Below are 22,144 nucleotides of genomic sequence, written 5' to 3'. Positions count from 1 at the left end.
TCTGCATGATGCAGACCCTCCAGGCAGGCACTCAGGAGAAGCTGGTGGAGTCCCTGGTATCAGCCTTCCAGTGTAGAAACATCTCCTACATCACCACCTTTCTGTGTACCTACTGGGCCTTCACCACCACCCAACATTTTCTGGACCAGATGTTCAATGAGCCTGCCCCTTCCACACCACAGTGGGGACTCTACCACCAACTGGCTGTGTGTCTTAAGAATGTCACTGCACCTCTCTGAGCCTCAGTTATCTCCTCAAAAAAATAGAGTGATAAGAGTATGAACCTCATATGATTACTGAAGGGACTAAGTGGGTTAAGCCACGGCAGGTGCTGACCTGGTGCCTGGCACAGTAGGAAGGGCTTGTAGATGTGCTATGGTTGTTAATTATGTTCTAAACATGATGTAGCTCTCTGCCTCCCCCATCATTGGCCTGTAGCCTTTCTGTATTTGGAAAAACATGGAAAGCAAACTTGGTTTCCCATTTGTGAAGGAGGTCTGAGATTCTATGTATCTGGTCCTTGTCTTTGGTGTAGCCAGAAATGGGATCATTGGGGCTGGCAGAGGAGGCCCAGGCTGACTCAGATATCTGAGAAAGTTCTGGTTGGGGTTTATTCATCCAACAAATATATTAAGCGCCTACTATTTGCAGGCACTTTTCTAGAGAACAAACAAAATTCAAGGAGCAAGGCAGACAGTAATCCCTGGGCCTCAATTATGGTTGGGGAGTCAGACCGTCATACTAGACATCATAAGCAGGTCAGGTCCACAGGACATCAGATCGGATGCCCTCCCGGCCGCCTCTAGGTCTGGATGCATCCTCCCATGATCTGGCAGGAATGGTGGACCAGGTGGTAGTTCCTTCGGAGCGTACTGCACCTCCTCATGGATCACACTTTGAGCTGCACCTCAGGGGTTTGCTGGGACTTAAGACTAGTTATAGGTCTCAAAATAAAGAGGGATGGGTGGGATGGGTCTTGGAGAGAATCAGCATTGTTCATGGTAACTACCTTGGGGGAGGCCATTACTGTTCCCTCAGGCAATGCAGGGTTAATCCCCTCAGACAAAGGCAATGGAGTCTCAGATATGACACCAAAAGCACAAGCAACCCGAGAAAGAATAGATAAATTGGACTTGCTCAAAGCTAAAAACTTTTGCACATCAAAAGACACTATCAAGAAAGTGAAAAGACAACCTACAGATGGAAGGATATATTTGCAAATCATATGTCGAAGAAGGGTCTGGTATCCAGAATATATAAAGAACTCTTACAATTCAATAATAAAAAGATAAGCCGTCCAATCAGGTAATGGACAAAGGACTTGAGTAGATATTTCCCCAGAGAAGATATACATATGGCCAATAAGCACATGAAAAGATGCTCGACATCATTGGTCATCCAAAAAATGCATATTAAAACCATTATGAGATACCACTTCACTCTCGCTGGGATGGCTGTCATAACAAGTCACATAGTGACACGCTTGTACATTCAGAGCCTTCGTACATGTGATGTAAAATGGTGCAGCTGCTTTGAAAAACAATCTGGCAGTTCCTCCAAAAGTTAAACATAGAGTTACTTTTTGACTTATCAATTCTACTCCTAGGTATACACTCAAGAGAAATAAAAATATGCATCCACACAAAAACTTGTCCATGAATGTTCACAGCAGCACTATTGTTCGGCTGCGTAGTAGCCAAAAGGTAGAAAAAGTGGTGCTGGGTTCCTTAGGTCCTTGTGGAGCTGTGCCTCTTGAGACCTCAGGGGTTCCCAGGGTGTGTGTATGGGGTGGGGTGCGGGAGTCCAGGCTCATCTTGGAGTGCCATGTCCACCTTCTCCTGGCACAGCTGAGCAGGGAGCACGTCAAGGCAGAGCCAGAGTGTGAGGCGGACTACAATTTGGAAGACTTTGGGGCTGAAGCTTCTCTAAAAGCAGTGGCATCTCTTCTGTGTTTGGAAAGGCCAAGAGAATGGGGTTAGTGTCCCCATCAGACAGGTGAGGAACTTGGCTCGGGGTCACACAGCAGTGAGGGGCTGGCTGGGGTCTCCCATGTCTGTGGCTTTCTCTGCTTCCTGGCTCTGCCACTGTTTGTGGGCCCTGTCAGGCTGTGCTGGGTGCCCAGTCCCTAACCACCCTCGTATCTACCACCCCTAGCAGGCTCAAGGAGGACCCTGAGGGCAGGCATCAAACCACCTCTAAGATGTGGAGCAGTGAGCTGGGCCGAAGCCAAAGAGGCACAGGCCAGGGGACAGGTCAGGGGGCAGGCAATGCACAGCGGGGACAGGTCAGGTGACAGGCGATGCAGGGCAGAGGACAGGTGATGAGGCCAGTATACCCATGGTATGAAGTGGGAGGGGCCTGGAGGGAGGTACAGTATCCCAGGGCAATGGTGCAGGTGCCTCCTGGTCCGCTGACATCTCTGCTAGTGGCGCCATGTCTCCTAGAGGGGAGGCTGAGGTAACCAAGGAAGACAACAACGCAGGGGACTGGGAAAAGCCTTGTGTCTTTGGACCAGACAGATTTGGCTTTAGCCCAAGCTCTGCTAACTTGCTGGCCATGAGGGATCTTATCTGACGCTTGGGGGAACCTTAGTCCCCATCTCATGAGACTCCTATAGGAATGGGTCGAGGTTTTCCTTCCAGCCCCCAGCTCACACCAACACAGCTGGTGGATGATTCCTCCCCCTAGCCCACCCCAAACAGCTTCTTTGAGCGTGGGGGGGGGGGTCTCGGGTTATCTCACCAGGTGTCCTCCCCACCCAACACCCAGCCCCAGGAGGTCAAGAATGACTGACCGCAGGCTATGTCCCTGTTCTATGCATACTGCCCAGTGATGGGCAGGAGGATGTGACAGGTGCAAAGACTCCCAGAGGCAGAGGAAGAAACAGCACCCCTCATTTTGCTGGGTGCTTTCCCACTTATAAAGCACCCAGGTGCAGTCACTCCAGGCTGTTTTGTGGGGAGCAGACACACCTGGGGGACAGCAGAGCTGGGCTAGAATCACGACTACACCACTCACTGCTAGTTACTTTGGAGATTTCTTCATTTCTCTGAGCTTCGGTTTTCTGATGTACAACATAGCGTCTATGAGGTAACTGCCACCCCCTTCCCAGCAGGACTGAATTTGATAATGGACGTGCAGAGCATGCTGCAGGCTAGAAGGAGCTCTGAGGAAGAGGGTGCGGAGTGGCACAAGGGGCCCTGGCCTTGGATTGGGGAAAACAGAGTGGCGACACTGCCGATGCTGTGCTCATGTCCCCTTGTCTCACCTGCAGCTGGAGGAGCTGTTCTCCAGCAGGCTGACAGCGTGCCCCTGAATATCTCTCCAGCCTGGAGACTCTTTCTGGCTCCCTGGGAGGTACCCATCCTGCAAGCTGGCACAAGCCAGCAGTGTGGGAGTGTTAATGCCCAGGGGCAATCTTCCACAGCAAAGACAGAGCCAGTCCAGGTGGGATGCCAGAGATTGAGCCTGGGCACCCACTGAGGTGGCCAAGCCTTAAGGCCCCATGGGGCTTTTCTCCTCCCAGGCTCCCTTCCCCCATGCCCTCACTCGTGCTTCTTGGGGTCATCTCCAAAACAAACGACTTGCCCCCAAGTCCTAGTCTGCTTTTGGGGAATCCAAAAATTGGCCAAAGTTCTACACTAGCTGTGTAGCTTTGAGCAGGTCATCCTGACCTTCTGATTAGAGCTTCCTTGCCATGGGGGCAAAAGCCTACCTCGTGAGGTCATTAAAAGAGATAAAGCACATGAAAATGTAACAGATGCAAAAGCAAAATGCAAACAGTGAAAAACACCAGGAGTTCATGAAACAAGGAAGGAATCTGAGCAGCCTGTCCACATGACACAGAAAGCTACTGACGAATAAGACCTGCGTGGTTAGGCCACCTGGCAATTGAAGAAGAGAAAATTGACAGAAATGATGGAGGCTAAAAGAGAATGACCTGAGTATCGCAGGATTAAAGAGGCCCTCAGGAAAGTTAAGGGGGCCTAGAAGGTTTTTGCCAAAATGCTATAACTTGGTCAGACAAATTATGTCACAGATACTGATCGATACCAGATTAACTCTTTGTTGGATCTAGAAATCAGCTCATAGTTGCAATTATAACCCACATTTGTTAAATATAAAATATAATTTTCCCATAACTTTTAATTATTTCATTTTAAAAAATGAAGTCAAACATGCCTTTTAGAGGTTATTTCCTTTGAAGTCTCGGTGTCTATTATGAGTAACTGGATTCCTGGAACCCACCATCCCTGCTAACCACATGGACTCCCCTTCCATGTTTGTCTTCCTCATTGGAAATGAGTTGCACGTGGGCAGGTACCACATCATGTTCTGCTCACTGATGAAGCTACACTGCTTGGCAAAGAGCAGAGATGGACTAATGGATGGATAGTAGATATATAGACAGATAGATACAGAAGGAGTCTGTACAAAACAAGCCTTTATTTGGGGTGGGGTGGGGGGTGTCACAAGTACAGGCCCTGGATGGTGTGCAGGGAGCGCCTCCAGCTGTCCTTCCAGCGCTGAGCCTCCTTCACCTGCAACGTGGCGTGGTCCTGGATCTTTTTCATCTCCTCCTCAAATGATGCTAAATATTTCTGGGAGCAAGGTAGTGGGAGGAGGCCACGTGAGGAGGCACCTCTGAACTCTCTTCCCTGGGGGAATCCTGAAACCTGCTGGCAGGTGGCTCCTAACCTACTGTAGGCACTGGCAAGAGTTCCACAAGCCGTTTCTCAAATAACCCAACAGGTAGGTCCAGTTATTTTCCTCATTTTACAGATGGGGAAACTGAGACTCAGAGCCTTGCCTGGGGTCACCCAGCTACAGAGAGGCTGAGCCCTTCAGACCTCAAGCCCTCACCAAACTCAGCAAGCAGAGCCTCCCTCTACCTGGGGCTTAGAGTGGCAGCTGGGGAAGGACTGGCCCTGGGTACCTCAGGCTCTCCCAATACCACGATCGGGCAGGACGAGGTTTCTTCTGGGCCCCAGGACCAAAGGTCCATGGATCTTTAGAGCTGAGAGGTCCCTCAGGTGGTATCTGTGTGCAGCCTCCTCACCAGGCCGGCCCCACAGGGGTCTGACAGGTGCCAGGATCAAATCCTGGCTCTGCCACTCTGTAGTGGCAGAGGGGACAAGTTTCTTTAAGCATCAGTGTCCTCATCAATGAAACAGGGACAATAATTCTACCTTCCTCATAGTGGTGCTAGGAGAATTCAGTGAGATGCCTCTTGTCAAGAACAGAAGAAGCTCCTTGTGAGGACTCAGTAACTGTTAGCTGCTCCTGCTACGTGACCTCCACTGCGAAGATGCTGTTACCATTGCCTCCATACCTGTCTACAATGTTCCCTAGCTCTGACTCTGCTGTCCCTCTGGAAAGCCCTTCTTAACCTCCAGTCTGGGTGGGGTGTCCCTTGGCCGGCCTCCCACAGCACCCGGGCTCACACCCTGACCCACGCTAGCACTGAGACTGGATATGACCTACGAACATCGACTGTCCTGAGTGTTGAGACCTGCAGCTCTGGGGCATACTGATGTGTGTCTTCTGCTCCATGGGTCAAATGTCAGGGTTCCCAGTGGTGGGAAGCACCCCCCTTCCCAAAAAGCAGCCAAACTGAGGCAACCTGCACTCCCCGGGACACACCCATCCCACTCGGCCTCACCAGGTACACAGCATCTCGGGCTTCCACGGCCGCCAGGTGGCCCAGGGTCGTTTTGGTGGTGGTTACTGAGGATGTTTTCTGGAGGAGAATCTTGTTTTGGATGGTGATATCAGTGGGCTTGATTCCTGGCCACTTCCTACAAACAAATGTGTGAGAAAAGTCCTACAGGCTTTGTTTCATCATTCCTAGTCCACCCACCAACCTTACTGGAAAAGCTTAGCAATCATCATGGCTTTAAACATCTCAATTAAAAGAAAAAAATCCTACTGAGCATTCGATGTTATGAACTTCTTGGAGTTCTCTGTTTTGTATTTCCGTACTGTTATGTAATCAGAGTGTACAGAGACTCTCGGGCTGGCCCATTTTTCCTATTATGCTGTAAAGGCCACTGGTGAGAACATAGCTGGGCGAATCACCACTTTGCTGCATCTTGGAGAGTCACATTCTTGAAGCATAGGGACAGGAACTTGACAGCTCCTGTCACACATGACAGACAGCTGGAGTGGTTCACAGTGCCACCTGCAACCCAAGAATGTGCCACCCACTGAGACAGACCTCTCTTTCTTTGTAGCCCCCTTTGGTGGGTCCTTATCCTGTGAACTAATAGTTGTTGGGCTCTTGGTATGTGCCAGGGGCACTCCTCATTTAACTTTCTCTTCCTAATACCAAGTAAGGTAAACTGCCATGCCCATTTCACAGATGAAGAAACTGAGGCTCAGAGCACAACACCTTTCCAAGGTTACCAGGTCTGCCTGACCATTACACTGCACCCCTCCCCAGCAGACACAGCGGTCATGGTGTGTCCTTGCTGCTGTCGGCTAGCTCTCACCTGCTCCCACGCTCTATCAGGGGCTTCTCGCTCTCTTCCTCCAGTGAGAGCCCAGCGAGTTTCCTCCGTATGAGGACTGATGTTTTCTGCTTGGGGGGCTCCATACCTGGCAAGCAAGAGAGAGGTTAGTGACCATGGTCTCACCGACAGCCTGAGATCAAGGGACATTTAGAGAAATGAGGGCTCACTACCCTCCTCCCCACTTGGAGCCTGCAGTGGCAGGCAGAGCCTCCTCCACAGAGAAGCTGAGTGTAGCAGATGTGCAGACGGGATGGTGGCGGTGGCAGTGGCAGGGGGTCATTGCTGGAGGAGTCTGAGGAGTGGTTTGGGTGCTGTTTCCATCTGCAAACCCTGAGCTGGATGCTCTGGTCTTCTCAGCTTCCACGAGTCCCCAAATATGCTTTGTGGGGCCTTCTTTGGCTTATGGTATAGCTCATAGGGGTTCTGAACTAAAAACCTTCCCTGGAAGGTCCCTGGGGACATCTTCAAGATTGTCCCTCAAATGTCCATCTCTCTGACTCAACAATGGATGTGTTTTCTTGGTGGGGAGAAGGGGCTCCCTGCTTAGAGTGAGAGCCAGCAGGAGCTGCCTTGACCTGCACCCTGTCTGCCACAGATGGCTTAGCCAGGCAGCTTGGCTCACAGCCAAGTCACAGAGCCCACCCAGCAGAGGTGGCCTCCTGGGGCCTGGTGCAGGGAGTCTTCCCGGCTCAGCAGTTTCCTGCAAGCCACCACCATTGGCTCCACTGCCATCTCATCTGCTTGTTCTCAACCCCAGTGTCTCCGCAGGCCCTGCTTCCCCAAACGAGGCTTGTCCTTGACAAAGGGACCTCCTGTATCAGAAAGTGGCCACACCTCAAAATGTGTGTACATTTTGACCCAGAAACAGCACTTCTAAGGGTCTGATGCCCCCAAATAGAGATGTATAGATGCGGAAATTCTCTTCAGCACAATTACAAAAGTGAAAAGTTGGAAATGACCCAACATTCAACAGCAGGGGACTAATTACTAAATTACGGTGTGTAGCAACTGAAAATGTGCAGGGGAGGGCACTGACCTGGCCAAGGTCCACCAGAGGGAAATCAGCTTGCAAAAGTGCACTGGCCCTATGATCCTCCCGCCACCGCCCCAACACACATGCAGCCAATGCCCAAAGGGAAAGGGCTGAAAGGATGAATGGCAAGTGAGAGGGCACTGATTTCGGGGTGGAAGGACTATGTTCTTGCTTCTTATTTTACTGTAAAGAACATTTATTGTCTTTGTAATAAAAACTTTTAAAAATAAAAAGAATGTATTTTAATTAGAGATTAGTGGTAAATGGATTACATTTAATGGATGATTTTAATCTTCTTATACTTATAAAAGTAATATGCACATTATAAAAAATTTAAACACTCCTAATGGTGGGAACTAAAAGATTTTAGAGGTCTCTCACAAATCCTACCCAGCAGAGGTGACCATCAGTAGTTTGGTACCTCTCTCTCAGGTTCTGTCTCTCTTGTTCTCTCTGTCTCTCGCTGTCTCTATCTCTAACACAGATTCACTTATTTATTTATTTTTATTATTATTCTTTTTTATTTCCTTTTTGTCTTTTTTTGTGACTGGTAACGGGATCGCAACCCTCGGTGTCGCGCCTGTACCGCGCTCAACCAGTGAGCGGACCGATCTCTATATGGGATCCGAACCCTCAGCGGGAGCGCCGCCGCGCTCCCAAGCGCCGCACTCTACTGAATGTGCCACCAGACCGGCCCCCACAGATTCATTTAAATATGTGAGTATGCATGTTTATATAATTCTTTTTTTTTAATTGTGGCTGGCAAGTACAGGGATCCAAACCCTTGACGTTGGTGTTACAACACTGCACTCTAACCAACTGAGCTAACTGGCCAGTCCCCCATACATGTGATTCTAAACATGGGATCATCGACACGTCCTGTTAGTCAGTTTGTCTTTTCACATAATGGTCCCCCCTCCTGTCTTTGCACGTGAGCACCAGCAGACCTACCAACCCCACTTCAACAGCGACACAGCATTCCCTCGTGGAGCCGCACCATCACTTAACGCCTGCAATCCCTCTATACAGACATTCGTGTTCCCAATTGTTTGCCTTTTCAAACGGTGCTGTGATGAGCACTCTCTAACATATATCTTTGAAAAAGTGTGCAGTATTTCTGTCGGATAAGTTCCTAGGATCAGAACTGCTAGGTCAAAGGTATACACATTCAGAATTTTGACGTGGATTAACAAATCGTGCTCCAGTAGAACAGTATTGATTCACATTCCTCTGGTTGTGCCTCTGTTTCCTGGCATGTTCACCAGGGCTGGTTGTCACCGATCTTAAAAACTTTACCAGGCTCTTGGTGAAAAATGATATCTCAATCATGTTTCTATTTGCATTTTATATCACTGGTGAGGTCAAGCGTCCTTTACAGTTACTGGTGATATGAATTGCTTCTCTTTTGAAGTGTGTTTGCCCTTTGTTTCTTTTTAAAATTTTGACTTGTGAAAGTTCTCTGTACTACAGAGATATTGACCTTTCTCTAGCCCATAGGTTATGAGGAATACTCTTCCACTTTGTGGTTTGTCTCTTCCCATCTTTTGACATTTTTCTATTTTTGTTTTAGCCACAAAGAAGTGCCATCTGTTTCCTCTATGGCTTCTGGCTTTCATGTCATACTTAGAAAAGGTGTCCCTAACCCCAAGAGTACGAAAGTATTTACTATTAGGGTTTTATTTATTGCATATATCTTTGATCCATCTGGCATTTGCCATCTCCATTCCCAACCTACCACTCATCCCCAGGGCCAGGGCACAAGGCTAGTGGTGCCACTTACTTGGAACCTTGATATCGTCAATGGTGACTATTTCATCCAGCTGCAGCAGGAATTTCTCAGTGAAGGCAGCCAAGCTGGCTATGAAAAACTGGCCGTACTTCCTGGTGAATTCCTAGAAGAGACAGGAAGAGCACAGTGCTGCAGGGAGAGGAACTTCTCTCCGAGGCAGGCTGAGGGAGGGGCTGGGTGGACTCTGCAGGAAGGATTTGGGGAGCCAGCTGGGGGGCTGAGGCCAAAGCCATTGTGCCAACTGTGTCTGAGTTAACTGGCATCTGTCCTCTGTCAGGAGGCTTGAGGAGAGGAGATGATTCAGAAATGGCCAAGGGACACACACAGACAATTCGTCAAAGAGGAAATAAATAAAACTAGATGTAAATTGTGAAAAAAAAAAAAAGTTGTCATTGGTAATTTTGTAATTAATTTGGAAATCAAAGAAATGCAAGTTAAAACAGCCAATAATGGCCATTTTCATCTACAAAACCCACCCATCTTCATGCCTGCTTTGGCCAAGGTGCCAGCAGAGGGCACACTCAGCACCACCAGTGCTGACCATTGGGGCCACCTTTCTGTAGGGCAGCGTGGCCCTCAGCACCTGGACGGGGGAGCCAATGGCACCACTGACCTCCAGCTTCTCCCTGTTCATCCCAATCAATTTGTCCAGCTCTTCCTGTCTTTTTTCTTCCACTGTGTGTAGAGACTCCATTTCTTGGAAATATGTGGGGTGTCCAAGATTTGGATGGAGCTTCTGGGCATTTTCATCCTTCAATCAAACAATTCAGAATTCAGTGGGGATTTTGACCCAATCTTGAGGTCAGGATCAAAAAGTCACTGGCCTATATCTTCTGTCAGTTATAGCCACGGCTAAACTGATGTGTCCTCTGACCTGGTTGTGTGAGGGGCCATGGGTGGGCAGAGGAGTGAGTGGCAGAGGGAGGAAGATGGGGACATGGCTGGAGCCGACCCTGAGGGTGAGGGAGAGGGAGAGCTGAGCATCTGCCCCAGCACAATCAGGGCTTTGGTATAATACGAGCAGCAGCATTCATGTCCCACAGCTCCAAGGACAGTGTAGACCATCATTGTTGATCTCAATGACCAAGGCTCCCGTGAACCCAGCAGACCCACCCATTAAATCCAGCAAGGAGTTTACTGAACACCTTCTATGGAGAAGCTGTTGGCTCAGTTCTTATCTCACTAGTGTCTCCTGTCCCTTGGCCCCCATCCAATAATCCTGAGCCTGGTTCATCTCCTTCCCTTGGAGTGGCCCTGCCTCCATTTCTGAACTCCTAGGACCCCTGGTCCTACAGTAGAAGGGCTGGTCCTGGGATCCTCACCTTCCTTTTCTCCAACTCCTTCTGCTTTTCCTCGAACTGTTCCTGCATCTCTTTCATGGAGGAAGAAAACTTTTTCCAGTGGTACTCCTTGAAATTCTCTGTCAGTAACCAACACACCTGGGGCAGCAGCTCCTCAAATCTCCTCATCTGGACCCGTAATTCTGTAGGAATTGGGGGAAGGGGTCCGGGGAGGGGACAGAGTAGAACCAAGCTGCTGAGGTGATCTCTCCAACAAAGGCCCAAAGCAGTTTCCCAGAGGGAAAACCTGTGTCTCTGATGTGGTAATAGCTATTCTATCTGAAGGGGTTCCATGGTCAAACCAGAATAGTTTTCTTGTTTACTGGGTTAAACAAGTTCAAATGGCTTCTCCTCTGTACTTTTCAGACTTCTTGCCCATTTAAAGTGTTGGTTAGAGAGTGGTGCTGATAAAGTGCATTGTGTCTTTCAGCAGTTCTGGCAAGTTCTCATCCACTGTCTCTTCAAATATTGCCTTGACTCTAGTCTCCTTCCTCTCCCTCTCTATCTCCAAATAGCCATATGTGAGACCTATTTTTTTATCCATATCTCTTCACCACTCTCCCATATTTTCATCTCTTTGACTTTCTGTGTTGCACTCTGGAAACTTTCTTTGGATCTACCTCCAGTTCACCAATTCCACCTTTAACTGTGTATAACCTGGTAGTAAAGTCATTGATAGTTTTAAAATTTCAACTCTTAATTTTTCCTTTATACAAATTACATTTAATTCTCATTCATATCTACTTGGTCATTCTAATAGTGTCTTGCCCCTTACTCGTGTTTCCAATTCCCTCTTTTATTTAATAATAATAAGCATATTATTTTATATCCTGGGTCTGATACTTCAATATCTGAAGTCTTTGCTGGTCTCATTCTGCTGCCTTTTGCTCAGGGTGCTTTGTTTCCTTGTATTTTTTGTGGATTTTGTGGTTGCTTTTTGTTTATTACTATGAGCTCTTATTCTGGGCATTTTATTTGTGGGAATCCTTTCGAAGGCTGAGTTGAAGGTGGGTTTTTCTAGAGGGAATTTGTAGTGTCTTTAACAAGTAAGCTTCTGGACACTACCAACTCAAGATCATTTTAAGCTAAAGTATCAATCAGCTGAAGGTCTTTCAGATGACCCACAAAAACAAAATTGAATTCATGTTTAGATAAGTGAATTCAGGTTTAGAAACCATGTAAGGACTGGCTTATAGTTCTGGATTCTCATTGGAGTTTTTTTTCTTCTTCACTCAGTACTGAGGTTTTTGATAAGACAGTTCCCTTCTAGTTGCTGGAGGGAGAGAGAGGGAGGGACTTGGTTTATGTCTCATTCACCTTGTTCTACAGGTGGAGCCCTCTGGGATTCCAGCTTTATGTGGCTTATCTCCTTTTAGACTTCCCACCTTCGTGGTCTGCAGATTTGTCCCCTGATCCCCAGTGCTCTGGAGACCGTGAAAATAGAGGCTCAAGTTCATCTGAAAGTCAGCACGTGCCCATAGGGCAATAACCAGGGTTACTGCTCAATTGATCACTCAGAGTTCCTATTTTCACTAAATATTTGGCTTTTGTGGTTACAGCTGGCTCTTCAATGCATTTAAAATATTTCACCACATAGGGCCAGCCTGTGGCTCACTTGGGAAAGTGTGGTGCTGATAACACCAAGGCCATGGGTTCAGATCCCTAGTGTGGTGCTGACAACACCAAGTCAGGGGTTAAGATCATCTTACCGGTCATCCCTAAATAAACAAAATAAAATAAAATAAAATATTTCACCACAAAAACGTTTTATCCATAGTTTTACATGTTTTCAGTGGGAGAGGTGGACAGGATAGTGGCCTGCCAAACTGCAGGAAATGGAAGTTTCCACTAACGTAAACTGTGAATCTACCAGAGAGGGACATAATCTGCAGCATTTCCCACACCTATCTGATCATGGAACCTTTGTTCGGAGGATGATCATGTAGGATGGAATCCTACAGTGTTCCCTTGGGGGAAGTTCTGAGCTAGAGAAACAAAATGCTGGCTGTAGTTTCAATGCCAGTCATTCAACAACCACAGTAATGAGAGCGTCTGCTGATTATTCCCTGTACGTAACAAGTTTTTGCAAAGGACTTAATCCTCAAAACAGCCTTCATGATGGGTGTTATTATCTCCAGTATATAGACAAGAAAGCTGAGGCTCAGAGAGGTGAGATCACTTGGCCAAGGTCATATGGCTGGGAGGTGGCAGTGCTGGATCACGGCCGCAGGTCTGGCTACCCATGCTGCCTCTGAATCAGTGCAGCAGACCACAGCAAAATGTGCTAGATCCACACAGTGGAATATTATATAGTGATTAAAAAGGAATGAAGTTCTGATACAACCTACAACATGCACAAACCTTGAAAACAGTATGCAAAATGCAAGAAGCTAGTCACAAAAGACCACATACGATATGACTCCATGCACATGAAAGTACAGAATAAGGAAGTCTATAGAAACAAAGTAGATCAGTGGTTGCTTAGGGCTGGGGAGGGGATGAGGGATGGGGGCTTAAAAATTGATGGGGGTGAGGACTGCACAAAACCATCGAATTGTACACTTCATGAATTGTGTGGTGTGCAAATATCCCAGTAAAGCTGGCAAAAACTTCCGTGGAAGAAACAAAATATTTTTAGTGGTATCAATTACCATATTTCTCAAGAAAAGTCAACTTTTTTCCCCATTGTTTTTTCTCCCCAGTTAAATTTTATCATTATTTTTATCAAATTCTAGGAGGTTGGCTTTTCACAAGAGGCTCCTCTGCCTCCCCAGTGACCTGTAAGTAAGGACAACAGGATCCAGGCAGTAAGGCCAAGTGTGGTCACGGCTTCAGGCCACGCTGTGTCCCCCCTGCCCACCGGTGGCCTGCACCCACCCATGAGGCAGGAGTTGTGGTACTCGTCTGTCTGGCTCTGGTACTCCAGGATCTTCTTGCCGACGTTCTCAGCGCACTGGTCAAAGGTTTCATACATGCAGTCAGGCCTGGTGACGGGGTGCTTCTCTTTGCGGTAAAAATCCTGCCAGAGAGGGTTGACTGTTTGTGGGTGAGAACTCTCCCCATGGGATGCTGGCCCTTGCTCCTGGGATCCACCAGCCCACTCTTGTCTCCACACATCCTAGCCTTGCTCGTACCACCCCCGATGCTGGGGACACTCATCCTCCCCGTCTGCCCTTGCTACCTCCATCCATATCCCAGAGCCCACCTCGTGTGACCCAAGGCCATGGCTGGCCCTTGTTATTTTTTGAGTGAATAAACGGCAAAATCCTGTTTATCTTTCAAGACACAAATCCGTGGAATCTCAAATTGGTGACCAGGTTGGGAGCTTATAGGTATCACCAAGCTGGGTAAAGGCCAGAAAGGTGAATGAGCTGGAGCCTCTGCCCTGCAGGACTCCCAGCCCAGTGGCCGGCAGACAGGAGAGACTGTACATGCACCACTGTGTGGGTATGCCAGGTGCCCACCCCCACAGCCCCAAGTGGCCATGATCAGCAGACTGCAGAAGGCAGAAGCAGCTGGGGATGTGCTTCCAGGGTGGGCACAGGCCTGTGGGTGGTGGTCCTCACCTCCATGACAGTCAGCAGGTGGTCATTGCTCTCCCAGAGGAGGCTCAGGACGATCCCTTTAAAGTCCCTGCAACACACAGAAGGCAGATCCTGACGAGCTTGTCTAGACCCACCAATGCAGTTAAAACCAAATGGACAGAACTTTCTGAATGTCCTATTTTGACCTTATCACTCCTTGTAATTACTCACTACTGCCCCAGGACCTTTGCGCATTCTGATTCTCTCCAAAAAAGCTGGTAACTTTCCTCTTGGTTGCATTTGTTCTTGCTCTTCCTCAGATCCAGTTCCTGGCCACCTGGTTCTGATGCTCTCAGAGGGCCCTTCAGCACTACTGCACTCTAACCAGGTGGATTTGGGATTGATTTGTGTGACTGGCTGACAAACCTCCAGCTCTCCCAGCAGACTGTAAAGTATACCACGTGTTTAAAATATTAATTGGGAGGCCATTAGGCCTCCAGAGCCTGGGTTCCTACATAAGCAACCTGAAACCCAACTCAGAGTGAATGGTCACAGTCTAGGAAAACCAAATTCAAGCTTAACCAATCAGAAATAGCCAATTAACCTCCAGTAGGGACTTGCCATTTTAACTAATCAAATATTTTCTTTGTCTTGCATCTGTGAACACCTTATAAAAGTTTTCCCCTGGTTCCCCCAGTGGAGACCTGAACTGCTGGCAGTCTGGCACCATCCAATTCATGCGTCGCTGTCTGCTCAGATAAACTCACTAAAATTTTAACGGGCTGAAGTTTATCTTTTAACACAGGACATGGACTGTGTGTGTCTGTCTTTGTTCACCATGGAATCCCCAGCCCCAGTGCAGTGCCTGCACCCATCAGTGCCTGCACCCATCAGTGCCTCAATATTGGCTGAAAGAATAAAGAATAATTACTTATGAATGGTAATCAAACGAACAGGGCTTCACGTAGGACCAAACATCCGCTTGCTAAGCCTGGCCTTTAGGCCCACTGCACACACTCCAGGAGTTTATTAAGCAACTTTCCACAGACCCAGTTGATGTTCCCATCCAGTTAGGTCAACTGTTTTGAAAGCAAGAGCGAGATAAAGGACAGATGCATGGGAACTATGTGCAGCTACAGGACACTTCATTTTTCACAATCTGTATAAAGGGTCTCAGTGACTGTTGTAGATATACTTTATTGTTTTCCAGTTTCTAAAGTATATGTATACAGTTCACTGTATCTTTCATTTTGAAATTCAATCATCATAATTAAGAAATATACTAAAAAACAAAGGAAAGACGAATACCGAAAATTGAGTGTATTTCCTCCTGCTAATTTTAAAATCGGTCATAGTTAGGTTTATGTATATTTCACATTCTACTCTGCTCACTTATTAAAATTTAAGTGTTCCCATTATTGGGACATTTTAAATGGCTGTGGAACACCATCCAGTATATAAATGCCACAGTTTATAATCCCCTGATTTGAGGCTTTTAGGTTTTTTTCCATTTTTAACTGGTACAAAAAGTATTGCACAGAATACCTTTGTGCAAGAAATTTTTTTCTTTGTGGTGGGGTGATTTCTTTGGGAGAGAGACCTGAAGAGTTGCAAAAAGGCATGATATTATGGTTTTCACTAGACCTTGCCAAACTGCTTTCTGGAAAAATAATGTGCTGTTGACCTCCCAATCTCATTGCAAGGGAGGGACCATCACTACCCTTCTTCCCTAAACTGTCAGCTTCCAGGAAAATTCATTTATGTATTGGTTAATCTCAGGTGAAATATGGAAAGGACCTGCTCCCTTTCATTTTTTTGCATCCTAGTGAGGCTGTTTCTCTCAGGTGCTTATTCCTAATTGTGTTTCCTCCTTTGGGCATAGTCTCTTCAAAGTCTCCCCTCTCCTGAGTTCTTGAGCTATTTGCTAGGGTGAGGTAATTATTTATTTGCCAATCTTTTTTTATTTTTTATTTTTTTGCGAATTTCCCATCTTTGGAGATTACTACTAGTACTTTTCAGGGTGACAATTCTGTATTAGTGAAGGGAGCCCAGCTTGGGACATGTGGGAACTTGCTGGCTTTTTCCCACATCTCAAAGAGGAGGGTTCTCTTGTACCCACTGTGTAGATGGGAAGACTGAGGCTTGGAGAGAAGCCACTTCGCCAGGATCCCAATGTTGGGATACAAACAGGATTGGTTTGATTCTATTTTTGGAGAAATTAACCACTGTGCAATGCCAGAAAATTCTCTCGCTTTTCAGAGATTTGATAAATGCTAATTAATTTATTTTTGTTTAGTCTATGATTTTCTTTTAATCACTAAAAAACTGGTGCATTTATACTATGGAATACTATTCAGTCATAGAAAGGAATGAACTATTGATACACAGGACGACTTGGGTGGGTCTCAAGGGCGTTATGCTGAGTACAAAAAACCAGTCTGAAAAGGTCATATACTGTTTGAGTCCATGTATATGACATTCTTCAAGTGACAAAATTATAGGGATGGAGGAGAGATTAGTGGCTGTTCAGGTTTAGGCATGGTAAGGGGAAGGAGGTGGGGTGGCATATGAAGGGGTAGCAGGAAGGAGATCTTTGTGGGGCTGGAACAGTTCTGTATCTTGACTATGGTGGTGGTTGTAGGAATCTACACGTGGGATAAAATGACACAGAACTATCAACAACAGAAAAGTCAAGGTTTTAATGGTGTGGGAATTGTCTTTTGGTGTGTGGGATGAGGGAACATCTAGCCGCTGATTTGCAGGCTACTCCTGGGCCACCTGATGTAACAGCCACCCTTTTCTGCAGGGTTCACAAGCCCCACATGCTAAGACCCCTGGTGTGAAAGGGCTGATGAGAAGAGAATGCTATACTGGGGGGGTTCCCTGATTAGAAGAAGTAGGCTTGACTTTCTCTGAGGGCTTTTAGTTTTCTGACTTGAAATTTTGCTTGTTTGCTTGAAATGAAACCAAACTAAATGGACCAGATTTTTTGTTTTTATTTTATTTTTTAGAATTTTTATTATTTTATTTTTTATATTTTCATATTCAGAAAACCATACATTTTGTTTTAATCACTGAAATTACGATATAGGAAAAGAGAAATGGGGGGTGGAGAAGAGTGTTGAAAAAACTACAAAAACCCTCCAGACCTCAAAGGGGTCTACTGCCCTGCCACAAAATGCTCAGTTTGGAAAATGTGAAATTTTGGTGAAAATGTCTCTCGACAAATTTAAGTGAAATGGGCTGAGGCACACTGACCTTGCCCCTTAACGTCCCCTCCCTACCCCTGCTCCTCCTCTTCTTTATCGGCCTCTCCATCCCCTTTCTTATGTTGCCCCTCTGCTGAGTCAGATTTGGCTGAAACAATAGGTTAAATGGAGTTAAAGGGAAAGGTATTGTCACTTACTTGGCCGAAGGAGGAGGTTTGTCCCCGAGCACCTGGTACTTTCTGTCCATTTTGTTCGGCTTGGAATGCCGTGTGATGCTGTGGGACAAAGGTGGGTCACTGCTCTGGAGGCTAGGGACAGACACGAGGTGGGTTGCTGGGGGCCCTGGGGGCACTGGGCCTGCCCAAGGGGCAACCCGCCTTCCATTTCTGGGTCTGAGCCCTTCTAGATGCTTCCTGACTCCTCAACAGTTCTGAAGACAATCTTATCATGGGGGAAACCTATACAGCTAAAATCCCGCCAAGGCCACTGAGAGAGGGCATCCTCGCTTCCCTGTACTGAGGACCCAAAGAAAACCATGTTGCCAGATTTATCAAGTAACAATACAGCATGCCCAGGTAAACTTGAATTTCATAAAAGCAAACAGTAATTTTTGGTGTAAGTATGTCCCATGCAACATTTGGGATATACTTGTACTAAAACTTTAGGTGTTGTTGATCTGAAATTCCAATTTAACTGGGCATCCTCTTTTTTATGTGCCAGCTCTAGTGACATGAACTTCATTTTATAACTTCTGAGAGAGTGATTATATGAACAGATGATGGCTGGAACATATATATAAAAAATAAAACTTGGACCCACAACCTGCAGCAACCTGCCCAGGGGACCAACCTCCTTATCTACAATAAATAGCCCAGGAAGCCAGCCTGCTATAAGCCAGACTTGCAGCAAGTCAGATGGTTATCTCTGGCAACAGTCCAGGAAGCTGAATGATATCTCCTGTAATGATAGGCCCCAAATAGCCAGGACTTGATTAATAACTGACAGCTTTCCTAATTTTTGTCCCCATTTTCAACTTAGGACAAACCAGAGAAAACCAAATATGCACCCTAACCAATCCCATAGGATGCCCTGCTTCTAGTCGGTTACCTCCAGCTTCTCGTGCCAACAGCCTCTGATCGGGACCCACCTGGGGAGGATGTGCAAAGCCCCCCACTCCTCTGCCTGCCCTTGAGTCTCTGCTGAAATGCTTTATGGTGGCTGATTCCCTGCTATAGCCGGCTGCGAGTCAATAGGCTTGGCTCTTCTCGCTTGGTTGGCCATTGTTTCTTTCCACATTCCAGACAGCATGCATGTTCAAAAAGACCTTCTGGCAGTAAAGGCAAAGTGGGGATTCCTCTCACTTTCTCAAAACCAGGAATTAAACCACGTCAACCAGGGAAGATCCAGAAGGTCTGCTCAGCCCTGTGGCTTCTGTTATCCACCTTCCATAAAATCTGTGTGAGGAGGGTGCGGTGAAAGCCTTAGCCTAATGACCCTGACAGGGCTTAGTGGGTAGAGTGAATGACCAGGGCACCCAAGGCCCAGGAGTACTCTGCAGCTCTATGACATCCCACCATGTGTGAGGAGGGTGCGGTGAAAGCCTTAGCCTAATGACCCTGACAGGGCTTAGTGGGCAGAGTGAATGACCAGGGCACCCAAGGCCCAGGAGTACTCTGCAGCTCTATGACATCCCACCAGGAAGGCCCTCTGCTCCGTGGCTCCAACTGTCCCTCTTTCTATCCATGACCACGTGTGGGGGGAGGTAGTGAGGCTGGAATCCACCTGCTATCACCATGGACAATCACTGAACTCCCAGACACACTCTCCAGGTGGAGGCCTGCATGAGCCATGTCCCTCAGCAGGATGAGCTCAAAGCTGACGAAAGCCGCTTCAGAGCTACCCACTCACTGGGTCCCATGGCATCTGTGAGCACAGGTGGCAGGTACTGAGGACAGAGTCCGGGAAACCAACGGGGTTGTCTCTGGCCTTTGAGGCAACAGGCTGGGGGTCTGGGAGGGGGAGATTCNTGGAATTTCTATTTTTGTCAGCTTTTCGGATCAGATACCCTGACAGACCCAACTGAAACGAATAACAGTCAAAGTAAAAATAGTTTTCTTGGAGCTGCGTAAAGGTAAGAATTCTGCAGAGTCCCCAGATGAAGTGAAGCTGGAAGGTCCCTTGGAATGTGGGTGGCTGCCAAAACTGGCTCTTGCCCAGGAGACTTTGAGTTTCAGCCTTGAGAGCTGCACAGGGTGAGGGCACAGCACAGAGCTGGACCCAGAGGATGACACTTTCAGTATGAGATTGAGTGAGAAATGAACCCACCAGATACCAGGACACTGGCCTGTCTAGATCAGAGGGCAGGGAGGAAAGAGAGCTATCTCCCNCTCTGCTCCGTGGCTCCAACTGTCCCTCTTTCTATCCATGACCACGTGTGGGGGGAGGTAGCGAGGCTGGAATCCACCTGCTATCACCATGGACAATCACTGAACTCCCAGACACACTCTCCAGGTGGAGGCCTGCATGAGCCACGTCCCTCAGCAGGATGAGCTCAAAGCTGACGAAAGCCGCTTCAGAGCTACCCACTCACTGGGACCCATGGCATCTGTGAGCACAGGTGGCAGGTACTGAGGACAGAGTCCGGGAGACCAACGGGGTTGTCTCTGGCCTTTGAGGCAACAGGCTGGGGGTCTGGGAGGGGGAGATTCCTACCTCCCTGCCGATGTGGCGCTGGTGCTGGGCAAGGCCTTCTTCACAGAGTTTTCTGCCCGGCACCGATATCGCTTGAAGCCTTTGGGTGACGAGTGCCCAGAACAAGAGCAGAGGACAGGAGGTGAGGATGGGCCACACAGTGCCACCAGCTTCCCCACCACCGGTTGCCCCAAGACCCTCAGACCTGCTTGCCCCTACCTGTCTGGGACTGATCTTTGTCACACTGCTGGGCTGACCATTTTATGCTGGAAAATCTGACAGCAAAGGAAAGGATGTGAACATTTCCACATTGACCACGAGGACAGCCTGAGCTGTCCAGTTAGTCCTCAACACCATGTGGGTCAGTCCTATCTGAGCCCCATTTCAGATGAGTAACTGAAGCTCTGAGAGGGGAAGCCCCTTGCCCGAGGTCACAGGCTGTCAGGGGTGGGCTCACCTGGAAATCTCAGTATGTGAGACCCCAAAGCCAGTCCCTGAAGGTCCAGGGCCCCCTTGTGCACCCCAGGCACTCACTGCAGGATCTTCTTGACCACCTCCACGGCTGGGTCTTCAGTCATGGGTTTCCCCATGCGACTCGGCTGGGCGAAGGACTCAGGGGTGACTGGGTCTGTCTTGGCCTCTTCTTCAAGGGCTTCTGAAGTTACCAGGATGTCACTTTCTACATCCACATCAGTCAAAACATTGTCTTGCTGGCCAGAGAGAAAGGCTGAGTGTGGGGACCAGCCCGGGTGCCGGGAGGCAGCAGGCTGGGTTGACAGTCCATCCCCATCTCATCCAAGCGGTGTGGCTGGGGCAAGCTGCCTCGCCTCTGTGAGCCTCTGCTTTCTCTTCCATAAAATGTCAATGGTCATAACTCCTTAGAGGGCTGTCCACTCATTCCTTAATTCATTCATGCCTTCAAAAATGTTTCCTGAGTGCTGCTCTCTACAAGGAGACAGCTAGAGACACAGGGGTGGAGAGGCCACACGTGACTGCTGCCCTCATAGAGCTCACAGTCCGCTCAGAGAAGAGACAGACATTTAAGGCATACTTATATAAATAAAGGCTTTGTCAAAAGTGAGACCAGTGCTATGAAGGAAAAGTCTCAGCATCTTCTACGACCCGTAGGGCAGCATTCACGTGTCCAGGTGGTGTTTCTGACCGAATGGACCAGGGGCTGAATGAATGCGAGGCTGAGTGAGTGGCCAACTGCCCCAGCAGCAGGACCTTAGACAAAGGTGGGATTGGTGCCGCAGGGAGCACTTAGTTGACTGTTCCCTGTTCTGAGTCTCCTCTCCCCCTGCCTGTTTGCACACAGTGCTCTAATGGAGGCCTCACCATGTGGTCTGTGGGCACATGGGGAAGGGAGGTGCTACAGCAGCAGGAGACCCCAACCCAGGCCAGGGGGTAAGACAAGGCTTAGGGGAAGTGACGTCTAAGTGGGGCAAGAGGGAAGAAAAGGTGTGGAGGACAGACCACGGAGGCTGCCTGTGTGTCCCATTAAAGAGTTTGGACTTCACCCTGAGTCCGGGGGAGTGATGTGGTAAGATGGCTTTTTCTCACATCTGGTCTGACTGTGACTCAGAGAATGTACCATGGGGAGATGTGAGGACATGGGCAGTCAGGTGGGCAAGAGACGGGGGGCTTGGATGACATGGTAGGGATGCCATGGGGAGAAGCTGGTGGCTGCTCCTGGGTGCAGGTGGGAAGGAAGAGGCTGGGAGGTGAGGCTGGCCTGAGAGCCCGTGGATGGGGTGAGCTGACAGAGGGGAGCAGGAGGAGCCAGGAGGTGAGGCTCTTCTAAGAGACCAATACAGAGAAGTGGCCCATTTGGGATTTGAATTGAGGTCTGACCTGCCAGCCTGGCATCCAGCAGAGGCCTGGAGTCCCCTCTTCCCTCAGGCTCTGCTGAGCCCCTCCTGGGAGCCCAGACAACAGCTCACCCACCCTTCCCCACCTCCCCATCCCGTTCCTTACAGTAAAGACCACTTGAGTCTCGGCCACCATGTCCAGCCTGCAGTTGAGGTACTGAATCCTCTGGCTTAG

The 22,144-nt window shown here is 48.2% G+C and overlaps 1 protein-coding gene across 1 annotated transcript in view; it reads right to left on the bottom strand.

The window, feature by feature from the left end:
- Nucleotides 1-4,426: 4,426 nt before the first annotated feature.
- The window catches only part of LOC103608612 (coiled-coil domain-containing protein 180-like), a gene marked incomplete at its 5' end in the record, with an annotated part of 64,929 nt that continues 47,211 nt past the window's right edge, over nt 4,427-22,144 (bottom strand). The window contains 12 exon segments of the mRNA XM_008593026.1: nt 4,427-4,601; nt 5,663-5,798; nt 6,492-6,597; nt 9,326-9,437; nt 9,948-10,085; nt 10,657-10,817; nt 13,552-13,693; nt 14,241-14,307; nt 17,605-17,682; nt 20,120-20,264; nt 20,267-20,373; nt 20,633-20,808. Coding sequence (XP_008591248.1) covers nt 4,470-4,601; nt 5,663-5,798; nt 6,492-6,597; nt 9,326-9,437; nt 9,948-10,085; nt 10,657-10,817; nt 13,552-13,693; nt 14,241-14,307; nt 17,605-17,682; nt 20,120-20,264; nt 20,267-20,373; nt 20,633-20,808 — 1,500 coding nt within the window.

This window comes from Galeopterus variegatus, unplaced genomic scaffold, assembly GCF_000696425.1.
Source record: "Galeopterus variegatus unplaced genomic scaffold, G_variegatus-3.0.2 Scaffold8632, whole genome shotgun sequence".
NCBI lineage: Eukaryota > Metazoa > Chordata > Mammalia > Dermoptera > Cynocephalidae > Galeopterus > Galeopterus variegatus.
This window is presented reverse-complemented; position numbering and strand designations above follow the sequence as displayed.